We start from the raw sequence: 19,897 nt of genomic DNA on the forward strand, positions 1-19,897 counted from the left end.
CACACTTCTCAAGCTCAGCATGAATGAGACGATGACCTGGCTGAACTCTGACAGCTTTAGATAATCTAACAAAGCCTTTTCATTGGACTTGGCTGGAGGCTAGGGAGGCACCATTGACTCAAGAACAAAACTTTGATTTGGAAGGGGTTTGGGTTTGTGCTTTTTCTTTCTAGGAGCAACAAACACAACTTTTCCTCTCTCACAGAAAACTGCACTCTATAGGGAGAGAAATAAGGGCAGGCTTTTTATCAGATGAATTCCAAGTTGTTTAGGACTGGGAACTCGCCATTCCTCACAATACTTCCTCACAGGAAGGCAAGGGATAGAAAATTATTAGTCTTTGTGTATAAACCAAGGGGAGAAGGCCACTATAATAATAAAAGAGAACAAGCCAGCCTCTGCAGGACTGGTGACCAGGACTTTGGACAATTGCAGCCCTCACTGGTAAGGTTTGTTGCCAAGGAAGACTCACACAGTTTTATTCCATTGCTGTCACTTCCCAGACTTTGTTAACCATATCTCTGGTCTTCTCTCATTCAAAAATAAGCCTGCAGAATGTCCTGCTTTGTTGACCTTCAATCAGTTCCTTCATCGGACTTTGATCCTTTGTGAGACTTTCATCAACAAACTACCAGTGGGTGAAAATGAACTCCATATTCCACATTATCTTTTTGCCATCTGACTATGAGTAGTTTGCAGCACAAACAAGACCAGATTTTCTTTTTTTTTTTTTTCAGAGTGGATGGACTGTTCTTTTTTTAGAGTCATGGAAAGAGGCAAGTAGAGAGGAGAGTTGAGGACTAGATGGTCGTGACGGTCCATGTGATGAATATTTCTCTCCTGGACGACAGTAATAGCGACCAGAGAAAACCTGCATTCACTCTAGCCCAGTAGTTCTCAAACAGGGGCAATTTGGTTCCCCAGGAGACATCTAGCTATGTCTGGACATATTTTTGGTTGTCACAACCAAGAAAGGGTAAAGGCTTTACAGGCATCTAGGGAGTAGAGGTCAGTGGAGGAATACTGCTCAACATCCTGCAATGTACAGGACAACTCCCCCCACCAACAAATAATTATCTTGCCCCAAATGTCAATCATGTTGAGGTTGAGAAACCCAGCTTCTAGTCCCCCTGCAATGCCTCGCGTATATAACCATGCTCTTTCTTTAAAGAGCAAATTAGATCATGTCACTCCATTGGTTAAAACCTTTCAATGGTCTCCCATTATTCTTAGTATGAAGACTAACAACAATTACACAAAAAATCTTTAGTTCCTTGAACCTGAATGATATGATATCCACTCTCCCTCTTTTCTTATAGCCTGTGCAGTAACCAAATTGACTTTATTTCTTTGTTTTTCTAGCATCATACTACCTCATACCTCACAGTGTCATAGCATGTATTATTCCCTCTTATAAGTAAGTCACTGCCTTCCCTCTTATTAGTTTCTTCCCCTTTTGCCTATTTACCAATGCCTTCTAATCCTTCAGAAGACTTCATCTCAAATGTACTCCACCAGAGAATCCCTCCAGGCCCATCATGCTGTGAGTACTTTGCAACACAAACAAGCTCATGTCTAAAATATAAGTGAGGTCTTCTTGGGCACCCAGCTGTCAGCAGGCATATGAGTGAGCCCAAGTGAGGTGAGATCAGCAACATAACTGCCTAATCAGCCCTCACAATTGTACTAAATAAATAAATATTGCTTTAAGCCACCTATGTCTTGGGGTGGTTTATTATGTAGTAATAGACAACTACTTCATTCTTACTGGAATTCTTGAGCTCTCTGATATTGTGTGGAATTTTCCCTTTACCTCCATGCTCTGTTACATTTCACAGGACTGTTGGTCAAGACCTGATTTTCTGAGTCACGGTCCACTTGAAAGGATGACGCTCTCTTCCCAGCAGGTCAGTGAGTAGATGGGATGGAAAATGTTTCCCCTTCCCATTTCGCCATCCTGTCCTATCAGCTTCCTTAAAACTGTAATGCCACACTGGGCAGGGATCTCCTAATTTAGTTAACAGAACTGGAATAAATTCAAAAGGGTATTTCAGTGTAGGAAGGGAATAGCTAAAGTTTTTTGACACTTTGTCTTTTCCCAGATTCTAAAAGGGAAATCACTTAAAGAATTGGGCCATTTGCCAAAATGTCTCCTTTTGGGGACTCTCCAGTGCCGACATTACCCTTGCTCTTGGTATTTTATTGAGGGCCCTCTTTCAATGCTCTTCAGGTGAAACTCTACCCATCTCCTCTGGGAAACCCATCCTAACAGGGAAGCCTAATTCCCATGAAGGTGTCTTCACCTGAATCAGTCTCCATTTCCCTAGATAGTCCTGCAAGTCTCAAGTCCAAATCACTCAGTCTACAGTGACGGTGTTCCTTGGAGCACAGGTAAGTAGGGTAGGGGCATCTGAAAAAGAAAAAGCTCTGATGCTGTTGGCTCCTGTGTCTAGTGTGGGTATGGGTCTCCAGGACGATGTGTTTCCTTTAAGAATCCCACTTCTGAGAAGTTCTTGAGGGTCTATTTCTCAAAAGGGTCTATTTCTTTGTCTTTGACCTGATAGAACAAATAGGTATATAAAACTCACCTGGCTTCTATCAGGAAGTGAACCACAAGTTTCCAAGGATAGACATCACTTTTCAAGGGAACAACTCAGACTACATTTATATTTAAGAAACAAATAATTTTCTTTTTTTATGTACATATATGCATTTACCTATAAAAGTTTATACCCCTTTGGGGCAAATTTTATGATAAAAAAATAAGAGGCCATGAAAGGAGGACCTAGTCATATAAAGTTCCAGGTGACCAGGCAAACATTAATGCTTTTTCTTCGTTTGTTGATGTTTCTTCTAAAACCATGACCTCTGATGAAGGATCACCTCCAGTATGACTTTCAAACTTCCTCAAAGATGATGTAATAATTGAATGGTGAGTCAGGTGGGTTTTCTAAAGTCAGTTAAATAACTTAAGTAAGGATTTGATTCCATCTTCTATTAATCAACTGGAGTTGGTCCTGTGTTTCTTCCACATTTCAGAAAACCTTTTACAAATGGAACACCTATTGCTACTAGTCCAACTGCTGGTATAAGTACTTATCTATGCCTTGAATGACATCTGGGATACAGGAAGCCAAAGCAATCGATGATGTCCTCTCGCAGACTGGATCATGAGCAATACACTGTACTTCCTGTGAAAGGTCATCATTCTTCCAAAAATACATCACAGAACCGAAGCTGTGGTTACACTGAATGGAATGGCAATGCCATGTGTAGCTTATTAGGTGTGGATTGCTGTGGTGGTTTTCTGGGATCAAGCAAATGACTGTAATATTTTCATTGGTCACTGAACAATTTAGGATCGGATATGGAAGAGGCTCAAGGATTTTAAGAACAAACATCTTGCTGACGGTCGAGAATACAATTTCATTCATGTCTTCATCCAATGACGTTAAATTGAAGATGGTGAGGTTACCAAATGTAGTGTTTAAGTGAATCCTACCCTTAAAAGGTGGGTAAATGTTGGTACCATACTGTTCATCCCACTCTATGACTTTATCCTTTCTCTTTTTCCATAAAACTTCTGTAAAGCATATAGGGTTTGGTAGACACAAAGTGATATTCTCATTCATAACTCCATATATGGGTGGGGTATCACAGCTGATGAAATTACTGTATTCTCGCTGGCGGCTAGGTTGCAACTACAGGAAGCAGGAGCCACAGGATCCACAATCTATAAAGAATTTTCTTAAGTAGCCCAGTGCTTCTCCCTTCTCTAGGTCTCTAGGAGATATCTCACCTCATTATTGGGCAAAAGAGGGTGTGAAACCTTTCTGCCCCATCACAGCATGGCCAGGTAGAATTTTAAGAGAACTACCCTTACCTTTAATGACTATTTCCTTTGTTACCCCTGTAGACAATTTTGATGAAGAACAAGAGACCAATTTCTTCCCTTATACCTGAAGGTTCCATATAGGAAATGTATTGATACAATATTTTGTTTTATTTACTGATTTATTTATTTTACCCATAAGGTAACTCCCTTTTTGATAGGGGCTTAATGTTTCTCCTGAAATGAGCAGTAATCCCAGGTGTCCTTCATTTGAGGAAGAGGAATGGATCTTAGTTAAAGGAGAAAGGAAAGGGCCTAGAGATGAGAGTGCATAGAAAACCAGGTCTGGACTCCTGGGTGATGGGCTACGATGGTATCATCAGCATGGAAACTGCTGCTATGCTCGTAAAGTGGAGGATGAAAAGTGGGGATTGTAGATCTAACCCAATTCTAGATCAGATTATCTAGATTTAAGAAGAGTTCTCGTTTATCTTCTTACTATTGTCCCTTAAACTTCAGCAAAGTTGTGTTTCAGCTTTCCCAGGCAGGTGATTTTTTAAATTTTATTTTGGTTTTAAAATCAACTCTGCTATGGGATTTTAAAAGCAGGTTGTAACTGTATACCATCCACTCCCCAGCTGGACAGTGTATACTTCATTTTCTTCTATGGCAGTCTCTTATCCTGGCTCACAGATCCCTGTAAGCCTGTTGTCTCCCGCCCTCTGAATTTCCAGACACCAAGTGGGAAATCAAGGCTTTTCTACTTGACACATAACACATACTGACTGCATGGGAGCCTTCTCTACAAAGCTGCCAGCCTACCTGGCTTGTATCAGGAGGTGAGGCATGAGCCATACTTGAAGGAGGTTTTGTCATATCCTCCCTCCTCTTGTCCTCACCGTGGAGGTATGGGGGTCATGGCAGTTGGTAACACTCTCTGCCTCTAGTTCCCAAACTTTTGCTCTCCTCCACTTGGGTTTTAATCTCTCTCCTATGGAACAAAACTTGCTTGACTAAGGATTGTTGCAAATTATAATGTTTATACCAGCACTAGTGCCTTTTGAGCTAAAAACTCAAGAATTCCATCCTTTCATTCCTTTTGCATTCTGTGTGGCCTACTATTTCTTCCATGCCAAATGGTAAAAGAGGAAGGGTGACACGCTAACAAAGGCATTACAGGGATGCCACAATGACATCATGCTATCACAGAGGGTGTCTTTCCTTTCAGTCATACGAAAGGTCCCAATACCAGGTCACTGACGCTTAAGAAGACAAGAGAGGTTATATAAATGAGCGTGTGACACATGGGATCAGACAACAGGCCCCCAAAACTTCAGAAGCTGTTCAAGGAGGCAGAAGATCCCATCAGAACATGTTGAAGGGGAAGAGGAGTCCTCTGATACAACAACATGCACATAAGAAGGAGGAATTAAGAGGCTGACACATAGAATTTAGCCCACAAAGGGCTTTAATGTCTGCCTTGGCTCTGTGTGAGCTTGTGAACACAATATGGACATCAGCCCTTGTGTCCTACCAGGCTGGAAGCTGAGGAATGCAACAAAAACAGAAGCTGCCTGGCAAGTTTATGTATTTTGGAGTTTTCCTACCACACTTAGCAGCAAATGTGGCAAAGCTCTGAAATTGCTATGGAGACCTAAATCAGCTCTTCAAATGCTGGCCCCTGGCCTGATTTCTGCAGATCAGGTGTGGGGACAGAGCCAGGAGAGCAGTTTCCAGGCTTTCAGCCTCATGTGGAAAGGTGCTGGCTCAGGTAGTAAATGGCCATCAGCTGTAGTCAGATGGCCATCCGCTGTGGCTGGGTGGCCATCAGCTGTTACCAGTTAGCCAGTAGCCACTGATATAACTGCAGTGGCTACGCTAGTCCCAGGTTGGTTGGCAGAGAAGTGGAGGGCAGATTGCGGTTAGCAAGTGCGGTTAGCAAGTAGATTGTGGATTGCGGATCATGTTGATCCTACTTCCTGTGTCTCACCCGGCCACCAGCGAGACTGGGGTGCAGGAAGACCCCCTCATTGGGGTACTGGCGGATGTTTGCTTTTGTGTTCTTGACCAGCCGCCAGCGAGAATATAGTGGTATGACTCCACTATCTATGGCTCCGTGGTTCCTTTTTGGCCTCACCGTATCCTGTGTTCTTGTGCGGGGAGCAGAAGCTGAGATCCTGAATGACATCAGGTAAACAAAGATTTTCTTTACTGGATCAAGTACCCAGACTCCCGTCCTAATAAGTACTATTAATCTAAGCAAGAGATTGATAACTACAGAGACAAAAGTATCTAATATATTCTAAAAAAAGTAAGACACCCTAGTAGCAAGAAGAAAACATTAATGGTCACTATTTTAATTTTGGGAGAGCTTTATAAAAAATTAAATTGAAATAATGATTAGAGGTAGATAAAATGCTCTCTCCCCTGTGTGGCCCATCACCTGGGAGAGGGTAAGAAATGCAGATTCTCAGGCCCCAACCCAGACCTATTTAATCAGAATCAACATTTTAACAAGATTCCCAGGTGATCTGTGTGAACATTAAAGTCTATGCAACTTTAAAATTATTATAAATAATAAACATACATACTTGTTCATGATGGCAACTGCAGTCTTTGGAACAATGAGATTCATATGTTAAGATAATGTTTATTTCCTATACGATATAGGTTACTTGTAACTATTACAAAATTGTTCTCCTAAAATCTTGCATAGTTTAGATTTTCAAGATAAACATTTCCTTTTAGTTTGGAACCATTTATGTATTGGGAAAATTGGCAAAGGTAAGTCACTTCTAATTTTTAGATCTTCAATTTGAAGAAAAATTAAAATGCTGCTTTTTTTTCTTTACTTGAGAGTAAAACCAAAAATCATGAAGGTCTTGAAAACTAACTCCAACAGTGATTCAAGAATGTGAGGGTGTAATGCAGGTTGTAGACCAGACATTGAGCTCAGGTGGGGAAGAAAAGGATTCGGGAAAGGAAGATGTTGGGCTTACTCTGTAGGAGAGCCAGACCCATTCAAACAAAACAAATGCCTCATGGTCTCTGGCTGTACCTCTCACTTTATATGTCCTTGCCCACAGGAAGACTTGGCTGTTACCACAAATTTAAAGAGCAAGATTGATACAGACAGTCCCCCACTTATGATGGTTCAACTTTCACTTTTTCAACTTTATGAAGGTGTGAAAGCGATATGGATTTAGTAGAAACCATACTTCAAGTTTTGAATTTTTATCTTTTCCCAAGCTAGTCATATGCAGCACAATAGTCTCTTGTGACGCTGGGTAGTGGCAGCAAGCCACAGCTCCCACTCGGCCACGCAGTCAGAAAGATAAACATCCGATACTCTACAGTGGCGTGTGTTGCCAGTGTTTCTTGGATGTTGTGATTTGTGTTTTTGCATGATATCTGGTCTAGAAAGTACTTATCTGTGTTTCCTGCTTCTGTTGAGAAGAGGAAGGCAATTACTCTTGAGATGCAACTCACAATAATTGCCCAACTGTAGGCTAGTGGAAGTGTTCCGAGCACATTTTAGGCAGGCCAGGCTAAGCTATGATGTTCTGTAGCTTCTGTGTAGTAAATGCATTTTCAACCTACAATGGGTTTATTGGGGTGTAACCCCATTGTAAGTCGAGGAGCTTCTGTACTTCACTCAGAGTTCCAAATGAATCTTTGCCAGGTGTCCCTACCTGATAACAAATCTGAACAGTTTATTCAAGGGGTGGTCTTGTGACGCCTTGAGTTTTAGGCACTATGTTTTTCCATGTAGTTCCTCTGGAGCAGAAGGAGAACTGAGACAAAGAGATACATTGTTATGATCACCAGGTCAGCCAAGGTAGAAAAAGCTGTTGGACTTCATGGATTTGGGCTGGAACTGAAAGTAACTTCCATGGAAAGTCTAGTCCCTGCCGTGAGGAAAGGGGCCTGAGCCAAGAAGGAGTTGCAGGAGGGATCTGCAGACTCAAGCCACTGCTCCTCTAGCATACGCCCTTTAACCATAGTCCATCCCCTCACCACCTCTAGCTGCCTGAATGCTTTCAGATGCTCTAAACTTTCTAATGGTCCCTGTACCCATTCCACATGGTATTTCTTCATGGATGTGTGGTTGCCTCATACTCATACGAAGTTCGGTCAAGATGACCTGAGGGTGCCAAGTCAAGATTGCAGCCCATAATACTCATGTATAAGTGCCAGTGATCTGTAGACACCTCTGTCCTGTTCTGTTATTAATCCATTATCTTCAGTCTGTATATACTGTAACATGTTCCTCAACAGCAGCCGAACACTGACAAATATACAGGTTCATCAGATTCTGAGATGTCCACATGTTAGGGCAATGCAACCCAGGGGAACTTGGCTTCATTATGAAATAGGAAGCTGGTCTTTGGCTATTTTGGAACTTTCTCTTTCAGTATGAAACCTCCCCTTTTCTCCTTCCAAGAGACCTCCCCTGAGGTTACCCTCAAAGAGGGAGAGAGAGCGGTATTATAAACCTTGAAGAAGCAGTTGTTTTGCTCATTGCACAAGGCCACACATTTTCCTTTGCAGGATTTAAAGCAAAACTCCCTTGAAAGCAGAATTAAAGCTTCTGAGTTCGGCTTTTGGTTATCCAAGTGAAAAAGTTAAAGCTCAAACTAAGGATTTCCTGTACAATTAAGCTGTAAAATTACATCACTGAAATGAAATCCGTCACTTGCACATCTAAGTTCTGCGTGGTCATTTCATACGCAGCAGTCTGACTTAGCCCCTCAGAATGGGACTGATAATCAGTTTCTTAGTTACAAGAAACAAAATCCAACCCACTATCTTAAGCAGGAAAAAAATTATTAGAAGCATGTGAATAGTTCAGAAGCAGGGATATGTCCAGAAGCAGGGATAAGCAGGATTAGAGGCTATGTCCACACAAAAAATATGTCCGAAATTGCAGTCCAACTGGGCTTGGGGCGATGCCCTTGCTACTGCCACTGGGCACAGACATGGCCCCTGGCACCATTCCTGGAACCTGGACCCTGTTGTTAGAACCATTACCTCCACATCTCTGGAAACTGGCTGTAGTTGCGCTACCTGCACCAGAATAGATTCTACCCAGGACAAACTCTTTGCATCATTAGTTCCTGAGTCAAAATCTTGTGTGGCTAAGTCCAATTGACAGAGCCTGGGCAGGTATCTGGCAAAATGGGCAGGTGAGAAGACCCTGCTGGGGTCTCTTCCCTGCTGACCCAGCTCCAACTTTGTTCTGGTGTCTACACTCCATCCAGTCGGGTGATTCAGAAAAGGTGAATACAACTACCTCGGGAGTGAATCTAGGCCTTTCAGGAATTCTATTCTCTTGCCAGTGATTGGCTTAGGAAGGGACATGTGATCCAATTTTAACCAGTGAGATGTGAGGACAAGAATATTAACAGCAGGCACTTCTGAGAAATTTCTTTATTGTTCTTGAAAAGACACACAAGTCAGAGATAGTCTTCTTCTCCTCTCCCCTCCTCTCCCCTCGCCTCCCCTCCCGCCCCCTCCTCTCCCTCTCCCTCTCCCTTCACTTCTCTGTTTTTCCCTTCCCTTCCTTTCCCTTCCCTTTTCTGCCTCTATTGTTGGTGTGATAGGATGTAGGGCTTGGGGCTTTTGCAGGCCCCTTGTGAACAAGGGGCAAGATAACTGACATTCCAAGGATGGCAAAGCAGAAAAGCAGAAAGGAACTGGGTCCCCAGAGATATTATTGAACAATCCCTGTAACAACTGTGCCTTTCAAGATAATAGATTCCATTTTGTTTAAGCCAATTAATTGAGTTAAAGTAATTTTCAGCATTATATCTGATATAGGAAGACTCATCATCTCCATTTTGCAGACAGAAAACTAGATAAAATAGGTTCTGTAACTCCTGAAAATCACATAAAATTTTATTTTAATACAAAGAAAATTTACCCCTTCAATAGCGGTGTGTGCATGCCTTATTTATTAAATCTTCTAGGAGAATCTGAGCCGCTGCCAATCATCTACTTTGTTGAAATCCAATAGTAGTTAGCACCTGCACTGTACTGCCTAGTATTCAATTATACACTACGTCACATTTTATTCTCTAATGATTTTTTCAAATGTTCACCTTTGTCCCCAACTAGAAAAAAAGCTCTTTGAGGGCATGTCTATAGCTCGTCTGGCCTCACAAGGCATTGGGATACAGAATAAATGCTTGATCTAGATAAGAAAAATTGATTGACACGTGACCAAGTTTGGATTGTACTGACACATTAATAATCTAATTTTCTGAGGAAAATATAAGTAATTAAAAATTCTCTGCAGAGTCCTTTTTTTTCTTTTTAGGGAGGCTACCATAAATTCATGCTCCATGTGATTGAAAATAATAAAATTATGACAACAGTGGTAGTAGAAATTTGCTGTTTATTTAGTGCCCATTGGCCAAACTTATGTATAGATACACACATATGTATAGATACACACATAGATGTTTATACACACACATATAAATCTACTTACATATACTGCGGGTGCCAAAAAAATGTATACAAGTGGACATTTTGGTCAATGTTGCTCAAGCAGTAGTTTGCCGTAGTCAGAAGTATCTAGACGCTGATGGTAACACTTTGAGCACCTTTTGTAATTGCAGAAGTCAATCTTTTTTGTCATTGGTATTTATCTTTTTGTTATTGGTATATATTGAGTATTACAATTTTAATAGTGTTTTCTTTTCTTAAAATGCGTATACCTTTTTTTGGCTCCCTCTGTATGTATATAATTTTTAATCCCCATGACAGTCTTGTGAGGTACATATTAACATCTCCATTTAATAGGTTAGGAAATATTCTCTGAGAGAGCAAGCTAACCATGAAAACCAAATAAAGTAGTAAAGTTGGAATTAAAAAATATATCTCTTTGGCTCCAAGGCCATACATTTTCTAGTCTACAGTATTGTTTCCAGGTATGTTGCCTAGATCTGTTCAGAAGCCGAGGAGGGATAGCACTGGTGATGACAAGTCCTTACTCCCTGGACCAGCCCTGGATGAGATTCTAGTAGAACCAACTGATGAGAAGACTTTCACACGAGCATAGGTAGGCCATCCAGGTGTGTCTACATGGCGCTTTATATGCATAACATTGCATTTCAATATGTTAAATGGTAAAAAGATTTCAACCTTCAAAACTTTATACCACTAAATAAAATTTCCTTCACCGAGAGCCTTTCCTAGATACCAATCCACTCAGTTCTAACTTTAGGTAAACAAAAGAAACAAGGCCCTAAATGCCCTCTGTGCCAAATAGAACTTTTGTAGTCTTGTGTGTTTTATCCATGATCCCGTGTGTGTGTGTGTGTGTGGTGGACATATCAGAATAGGGGTGAGGTGCTTAGCACCATTTATTCCCCATTAAGCAGTTTAGTCACATAAAGCCTTGAGTATTTTCAGAGGCCTGTGCCAATATTTGGGTCTAAAAAGTCATTTTCAGTTTCAAAATATCAAAAGAAAACTATGATATGGAGGTTTATAATTGTTTAATTAAATATTCATACAGTATAACCAGTGGCAACTCCATTCATTGCTAATTTTAGTATTCATGTAAGTTTTATTGAAAGCAATAGGCCTGATTTTCTCACTGCACAAGAATTCCTAAACATATGCAATATTTGTAGAGCTATCTGTAGATAGAAATATCAAAGCTAATCATAAAATAAATGAGTTACTTATAGCCACATATAAGGTCTGACAATTAAGTTCGAGAACTCATCCTAGAAAAAGTGCTACGTACTTCATTGCTGAAGATCACAACAGTCTCCTTCAAAGTACTCCCCTTAGGAAGCTATGCACCAATGCCAGTACCTAGTCCACCCTTCAAAGCATTTTGGAACTCTTTTTCTGGAATGGCCATCAGAGTTGTCATCATATTACCCTTGATGTCCTGAATGTCATCAAAATGTCTTCCTTTCCATATTTTGTTTATTCGGGGAAAGAAAGAAGTCATTGGGGGCCAGATCAGGTGAATAGGGATGGTGTTCCAATACAGTTATTTGTTTACTGGCTAAAACCCCCCTCACAGACAGTGCCGTGTGAGCTGGTGCATTGTTGTGATGCAAGAACCTGAATTGTTGTTGAAAAATTCAGGTCGTTTTTGTCTAACTTTTTCATGCAGCCTTTTTTAGCACTTCCAAAGAGTAAACTTGGCTAACTGTTTGTCCAGTTGGTACAAATTCATAATGAATAATCCCTCTGATATCGAAAAAAGGTTAGCAACATCGTTGCAATAAATTTGTGAACACAATAGTTAGACCTTCATAATTTCAAAAGCAAAATCCTTTCAACAAATGGTGGAAACAAAAACCATATTTTATGTAGGATGTAAGTACATTTCGACACATGCTCTAATGTGGGGTGGAACCCATTGAAAGCATGCAGCTTTGTGGGCATGCAACCTGTGCATAGCACAGGGCCCCATGTTTAGAAAGGCCCAGCGATTGGTTTAATGCTCTGCTGTTGTCTTCTTGGAAATCTTAATAATATTTGAACAATGAGCCCCACATTTTCATTTTTTACTGGGCCCTACAAATTATGTAGCTGGTCCTGTCCAGAACTTAATACAATTTTAAAACAGACTTGAGTGGAGTTAAAACATTAAAGCTATTCCTTCCTTTTGCTTTGGTTTGTTTTTAGGTCTTGTGTTTAATTGATGTGAAAAATGTATGAGATTTTTGTATTTTGTACATGGTAGCATAGATTTCAAAAGTTGGGGAAGCATTATACTGCATGAAAACACAAAACTCTGAAAAGTTGACATAAGTAGAGCCATTTTAAAATAAAGCCAGAGCAGCCATTCCAGAGAAAATGACTTGCATGTCTTGCTTCTTGAGGCTTTAGAATGATGAAACTGAGCAAAATAACCTTTGGACTGGGCCAAACCAACATTGTCTTATAAACAACCATTTGCAAAGTTAATATAAAAGCAGACATCCTGACCACAAGGAACTGATGATTAGATTATAGGCTCTCTTTTGGAAGATAGAATCAGTAACCAGTCGAGTATAGCTAAAAAGAAACTCAGCTTGTTAGTACCAATAGAAATTTCTTTCTTCTATTTGTATAATTATTTCCCTTCTTTTTCTTATGAAAACCCCTTCCCAGCCTTTATTCTTTTATCAGGACACTGTTTGGGTTGTTGCCAAAATGCGTACTCCCTAAGTTGCAATTCTTTTTTATCTCAAATAAGTGCTTGTTGCCTCTCATTTTGGCTTTTTAGTTTTAGATTAACAACTCTTAACCAAAGATACAGACCAACGTCATTAGGCAATACAAACAGTGCCAAGTATTTATGAAAAAACAAAGAGTACTTCAATAATTAAATTCAGGCTAAGCATTTCAAAAGGCATTGGAAGCCAAATTGCATCTAGGCTAGGAACCGAGAGTGAATAAACATTATCTCCACAAATTATATTTTAAGTGGCTGCAGACATTTTCATCTAGTTCAGACAAAGTTTTAAAATAGTTGTATCTATAATCCATCAAAGTTCTGTCCAGATAAACGACAGCATTTTCTGATTGGGGAAACCAGGGGAGGAAAAACCTTGGGGCCACATCCTGCTGATATCCTAGGAGATTCAATGGCAGGATAAGGTCCTGAGTGTTTGGGGGTTCAGCACACACCAACACTTGACCCTCCCCTTTCCTCCCACACCCTGAGGAGTCAAGGGACAGGTAAGGACATTGCCAATTGTAGACATAAAAGGAAAGCTCAATCTAGGGATTGGTGAGTGGTCATACACACCCTAGAAGTTTCCAGTGCTCTCTAGACAGGAGGAAGAGAAGGATAGCCAGTGGGAATGGTGTCCATCATCTTCCTCATCAGTCTTATTATTTAAATAAAATTTATTTTAATTTGCTGACTTTTTTATTCTAAAAATATGTACTCATCAACGAAAATTTAAAAAATGCAGAAAACATTGAAGCAACCACCCATAATTCCACTGCTTTAAGAAAAACCATGACATCATTAATACTTGGATGTATTTCCTTTTGGTCTCTTTTCCACAATATTGTTTATTTTTATATGGATTGTGTACAATACATATTTATATTGTACATGTATAATTTTGGTTCCTTTTTTCTCTTAAATGGCACGGCACAATCAGGATAAAGAAAAATAAAAAAAATAAGATGGTTGAAATAAGTCCAAATACATCAGTTATCATAATAAATTAAATTGATTAATTTTACCAAATAAAAGAAATTATCATGTTGGATGAATAACAAAAACCAGATCTATACTGTGTACAAGAGACAAAACTAAACCATAAAGACCCATAAGGTTGAAAGGAAAAAAACCCGATAATTACATACCAATTAATACTACCTAAAAGAAAGTAATAGTCATATCATACAAAATGTGTTTTATCCCTAAAATAAGATCTGAATAAAAATGAAAATATTACATATCAAATCTCGTGGAATGCAGTTAAACTGTATATCAGGAGTTATCTGGTATCTTGTTATCTGCATCTATTTTGGAACAAAATAGTTATTTCAATTTTTTTTTTGTATTCTTGGTATATGTTTCCACTCCACCCCACCTCACCTGCACCAGCCTCCTCCACACACACATATTTGGTAAAACCATGATCAAAATAAACTTATTTGTGTAGTTGCTACTAGATGGTTACCAAAAAAGAGCATGTTTCCCATCTTTTCTAAAAAAGATTATTTACTTTAGACTTTCTGAGTGCATCAAAGGAAACAATTGAAGGAAAGGTAAATTTCCCTCCCATCCTAGACCCCTAATGAACCTCTCCAGGGGCAGCAACTATTGTCTTGTAAAGTCCTTTGTTATACACATGCATGGAGAGCTATGCCACCCTTTTTGATTTTTCACAAAAGGGACATATATAAATATTTTCTCCCGCTTGCTTTTTTCATTTCATGCTGTATTTTGGACAGCCTTCCGTATCATCACACAGTGATGTACCTAATTCTTTCTGTTTCCCTGGTATTCCACTATATTAATGCCCCATGTTTATTTAATCAACACTCCAACAATATGTGATGAGCACACATATTATTTGCAGTCTTTGCTATTACCACCAACTTTGTGTTAATATCTTTCTTCAGCAATGTTGACACACGTACATGACTATATCTTTAGACTATATGCCTGAAGTATATTGTGTTGAAACACATCTCCATTAAAATTTGGGTAATTTCTTTTCAAAAAATTTCTCCAAGACTTATAAAGGTGTCTGTTTCCACACCCTAGTCAACACTATGCATTTTTGGTCTTTTGCACTCCGTGAGGTGAAAAATTATATCCCATTGTTGTTTTATTTTGCATTTCCTTAATTATGAGTAAGATTCAGCATTTTTTTTTCTCTAGGGAATTAGCGATTTGCATTTTTCTCCCCCTATAAACAGACTTCTGGATCTTTTGTTAAATTTTCAACTGGGTGGTTAGTGTTTTTCTTATTGATTTCTTACTGTATCATTGTAAAGTAAAGGAATAACTTCTTTTATCTGCAGCAAAGCTTGCAGACACTTTTTTGTGGATTTTCATTTACATTTTGATTTTTTTCATGTGATTTTTGTCCTGCAACAAACTTATTTTTAGTGAATCCATTTTAACAGTCTTGTTATCCATAGTTTCTGGGTTTATGCCTTTTTTAGAAAGTCTTCACTGAGCCAATATTATTAGAAAAAAATCACCTATGTTTATTTCTGGGTCTTTTATAGATTGATTTTTTTTAAAGTGTTTATTTTTTTTTTTTTAAATTTTGCTGGGGAATATTGGGAGACACTGTTTTTTCAGGCCCATCAGCTCCAAGTCATTGTCCTTCAATCTAGTCGTGGAGGGCGCAGCTCAGCTCCAAATCCAGTTGCTGTTTTCAATCTTTAGTTGCAGGGGCACAGCCCACCATCCCATGGGGTAACTGAACCCACAACCTTGTTGTTGAGAGCGCTCGCTCTAACCAACTGAGCCATCTGGCCGCCCCTATAGATTGATTTTTAAAATTTAAACCTTTGTTCTGTAGGAAGCAAACTTGCCACCCCAAAATGTGTCTTTCTGCAATGAGGATTATTTTATTTTAAGAAACAAAAGACTCAGGAAGAAACTTTGACCTTCCCCCTTACTGCCTAAAAGAATTTAGAGAGGGCCTATTCCAGGAAGCAAGCTATCACCATAGATAACTATAGTTTAATATGAACTAGGTGTGGTCGGGAGACTCAGCAGGGCCTAGAGACGAGAGTCCACTCTGTGTCCCATGGTCTCTCGTGGTCCAGCAAACATTTGTTTACCAAATATTGGTTTTCCATTTTCATTGCCTTCCTCCTTTTTGAAGTTCCAAACCATTACCTCCTCTTTAGCTCATGATGGCATGTACATATAAGCCTCAACTGCCCACTTTGCCTTTGGGCCCCATATTATTATGGAACTCCTGTATGTAAGTAATTAAATTTGGATATTCTTTGTTAATCAGTCTCTTTTTTTTCCAATTTAATTCTTAGACCAGCCAGAAGAACCTAGAATGGTAGAATAAAATTTCTTCCTCCCCAACAGATCCATATACAAGTATATAGGTATAGTTTTTGGTGTCAGGCGTGATGTATATATCAAATTTTGTTTTTTTCCAAACAGTTAACCTGTTACCTCAATACCATTTATTGAAAAATGTATTCATTCTTCAATAGTTTGAATTGCTTCCTTTTTCGTGCACTAAATTCCTTCATGTATTGTTATCCAAAATTGGAGTTTATTGTATTTCATTACTTTGTTGGTGCCAAACCACTTTGGATATTTTAGCATAGGTTTTTGCATTTCTTCTCTGAGGTGTCAAGTCACCTTTTAGTCCCTTACTATTTGTTTTATTTTTAAGTACGTTTATTCTGAAGACCTTGAAATTCTTCTTGGAGCTTTTGTTTCAGACAGGCCATATTTGATTTAATAGATGAGTTATTTCCCCCAAATTTCATTCTAGATAACTGATATGTGCTGTCAGTGATTTCTGATGAGGGTTGGCCCAGCATGGCAAGGCTACTCCTAAGGTAAATGGGTAGGCTCCATTGTCCTGGGAGAAGGACTATTTGGCTTAGAATTATTTCCATTGTACAGGGAAGAATTGCATGACTAGTGTCTCTTAGTTATATAAACATGTGGCGAGTAGGCTTCTGAGTCCTGTAACACAATTTATCCTGTAGTAACCTTGATTGCTCAGTTTAGAATCACATAAATTATTATATACGGTGACTCCCCACATTGCAGGGAGTGAAGTTTAACTAGACTTTTTCTCTTTTGAGTGGCTTCAAATCTCTGCTGTGGAGGAAGGGGAGAGTGTAAGCCTTGTCTGAGAGGCAACAAACTCTAGAACGTTCCAGACCCAACCCTCAGAAGCTGGTCGGTATTATGGCAAGCGGTTGGGATTGTGAGGTAAGGTAGTTAATACCTGAGGTTTTTATGCTGTGCAGTGGGCCCAGGCCTATTGTGAGACCTACTTGAGTTGGAGGGAAGTCTTGAACTAAAATCTCTTAGACCAGCCAGAACTCGGCTCCACCCAGCTCTGGATGTAGCCCCAGAAGCAGAGGATCAGGCCTCCTCCATCATTCTCAAGACAGAACCTGTTTCAGAATACTCAGTGACACTGACTCCCTAGAGCCAAAATCTCTGTAATTTTCTACATTTTAGAGAGGTTTGCTAGCACCAGCTTCCCCTCAGCAGCCAGAGAACTTCTGGGCCAGTCCAAGCTGGAATGGAGGTCTGAGCAGAAATGGGCCCTCCTCCTAGTGAGCTCAACCTTGAGCTTTACTAGAGGATTCTTGGTACACAAAACGCAGGGGTCTCAGGCAGGGGAGAGCCTGGATCTCTCCTTTTAGAGCGCTCTGGAGATGAATGGGCACATTACACTGCAAATGGTAGAGAAACACCCCCCCACTGCTCCCTTAAATATTACACACTGAGTGCATGTAAAACAGCCTTGGCATTGTGACTCTAAGAAACAGGTGGAGGCATTCCTTTTACTTGCCTTCAGAAATAATGCTTTTAAAAAGAATTGTGGTTATAAGGGGTCAAAATATACCGCCCCAAAATATGCCACCTTTACATAAGGATTATTTTGAGCTGGAGGCAAATAAGAATCAATAGATGTAGGAAGAAGCTTTCTTGGACATTGCCTGATAAGACAAATAACACTTAATCTTCGATTAGTTTCCCCAGTATGATTACCTTTCCAGTTTGCCATCCCTAAAAACTGAATACCCTTTTCCTTTGTTTTGTCATTTGTCGGCAATTTATTTTTCATTGTGAAGAAGCGATATATACCCCAAGTTCTAACCACTCTTTGAATTACTCATGACTGAATTTCTCCCATATATATGCATACTGCATGTTTGGACATAATGGTTTGGACATACTGCATGTGTTACTAAACTGTTTTTCTCTTGTGATCTGTCTTATAATGGTTGAGAATGGTAGAAGAAAAAGGATTTATTTTCCCTCCCCTACGTGGTAAAATATACATAACATGCTATTTGTTTAAGGTCAATTGTGACAAACCATTACCCCACCCCAGCCCCTGGTACCATCATTCTACTTTCTGTCTCTTTGAATTTGATTACTCTGGTACCTCATATAATTGGAATCACAGTATTTCTTTTTGTGACTTTTATGCTTCTGGCCACCAACTTTTTTCTCATACCAACCAATTCTCCTACTCTCTAGATATTAACTGGGTGTTGTGCTGATAATCAATTTTTCATTTCATTTTTTTAAGGCTGCAAATTGAACCAAAAAGATTCTTTCTCTCTTATCTCCTGAAGATTAATTTATGTTTTACATGTAAATAAAACAATGAGTGATGGCATCTAGTATATACCATATTCAGCAAGTACTGGTGATACATAACGAAGAGCTGTTTTTCTCATGTAATAAGTGTGAATGAAGACTTTAATTGTGACCAAAAATTTATTATATAATAGGTAATTATATAATACGTGCCATTTTTAGCCCTTTAAGTTCTGGCTTGGACTGGGCAAGTTTTAAAAAATCCATGTCTCGGTTGGACAAGTGGATTTGTCTGCCATCCTTATCAGACGGTGCGTGTGCCAGGGCTTGGAGAGCACAGTGTTCCAATCATTCTACTCAACACTGCTCTGGTGAACCCATTTCAACTTGCTCTGAGGCAACTGTTTGCTCTGACAATTCATCTGTATGCACGTCAAGAATGGTGATTCTAAATTACATCAAGCACATCAGAAATGTTGGTGCAGTATTTATTCCTTGACTTTCTGTTGGTGACTCTAAAAGAAATCTGAAGATGGAGAGAAAGGCAGCCCAAAGTGACAGAAAGTTCACGGACTTTGTTACCAGTATCTGGGTTCAAATCTTGTATTTTTTTTTCCTCTTTGAAGGACTCACTTTACCTTCCTCTACACTTCTCTAAACTTTATTATCTGTAAAAAGATAGTAATACATAGGTAAGAGTAGTATTTCAAGGATTCAGCAGAATGATAAAAGGGTACAGTTACACATTAAATTACGGGTAGCTATTGTTACTGAATGAAATGTATACCATGTTTTGCCAAACATTTGCCTTATATGACATAATATTTGGTCTGAAGCATAATTCTAAACTGAATCTAAATTTTTTAGAAGATTGGATTTTTGCTATGTTTTTCATATGAATATTGGTATTTCATTTCCTATGTGTTGATGAGAAAGCCAGTATAAGTTGTCACGTCCTGCGCAACAAAGGCTGTAGAGAGGCGAGAAGGGGCAGCTTTGGGTTAAGCTGTAATAAATAGACAGAGACTCAATACAGTTAAATTACAGAGGACCAGGGGACCCGCAGTATCAGAGACTGGGGCCCCGAATCAGGCCGACTGTCAGTATTTATTGATTTTAGACAAAGTCGCATGATTTAAGGATTTTAGGATTTAAGGCATGGTTTGTGAAACTTCTTAAAACACATAGAAAGAATGATCTCAAAATCCAATTATTTGTCCCAAAACAGCCAAGGTATCCAGTCCCATGATAACTAAGGTGTGGTATGACCCTCCCTGGGGTGGGGAAAGTCTCTTGAGGTAAAA

General features: G+C 39.4%; 1 protein-coding gene across 1 annotated transcript; it reads right to left on the minus strand.

Annotated features, from left to right (window-relative positions):
• Window positions 1–3,071: 3,071 nt before the first annotated feature.
• LOC308496504 (lymphocyte function-associated antigen 3-like) lies at window positions 3,072–3,632 on the minus strand (the record flags this gene model as incomplete). Its single annotated transcript, XM_081045979.1, has 1 exon — window positions 3,072–3,632. One exon carries the CDS (start codon window positions 3,630–3,632, stop codon window positions 3,072–3,074), a length of 561 nt encoding a protein of 186 aa, XP_080902105.1.
• Between the last annotated feature and the right edge of the window lie 16,265 nt (window positions 3,633–19,897).

This window comes from Rhinolophus hipposideros (assembly GCF_964194185.1).
Source record: "Rhinolophus hipposideros genome assembly, chromosome: 4".
NCBI classification, from domain to species: domain Eukaryota; kingdom Metazoa; phylum Chordata; class Mammalia; order Chiroptera; family Rhinolophidae; genus Rhinolophus; species Rhinolophus hipposideros.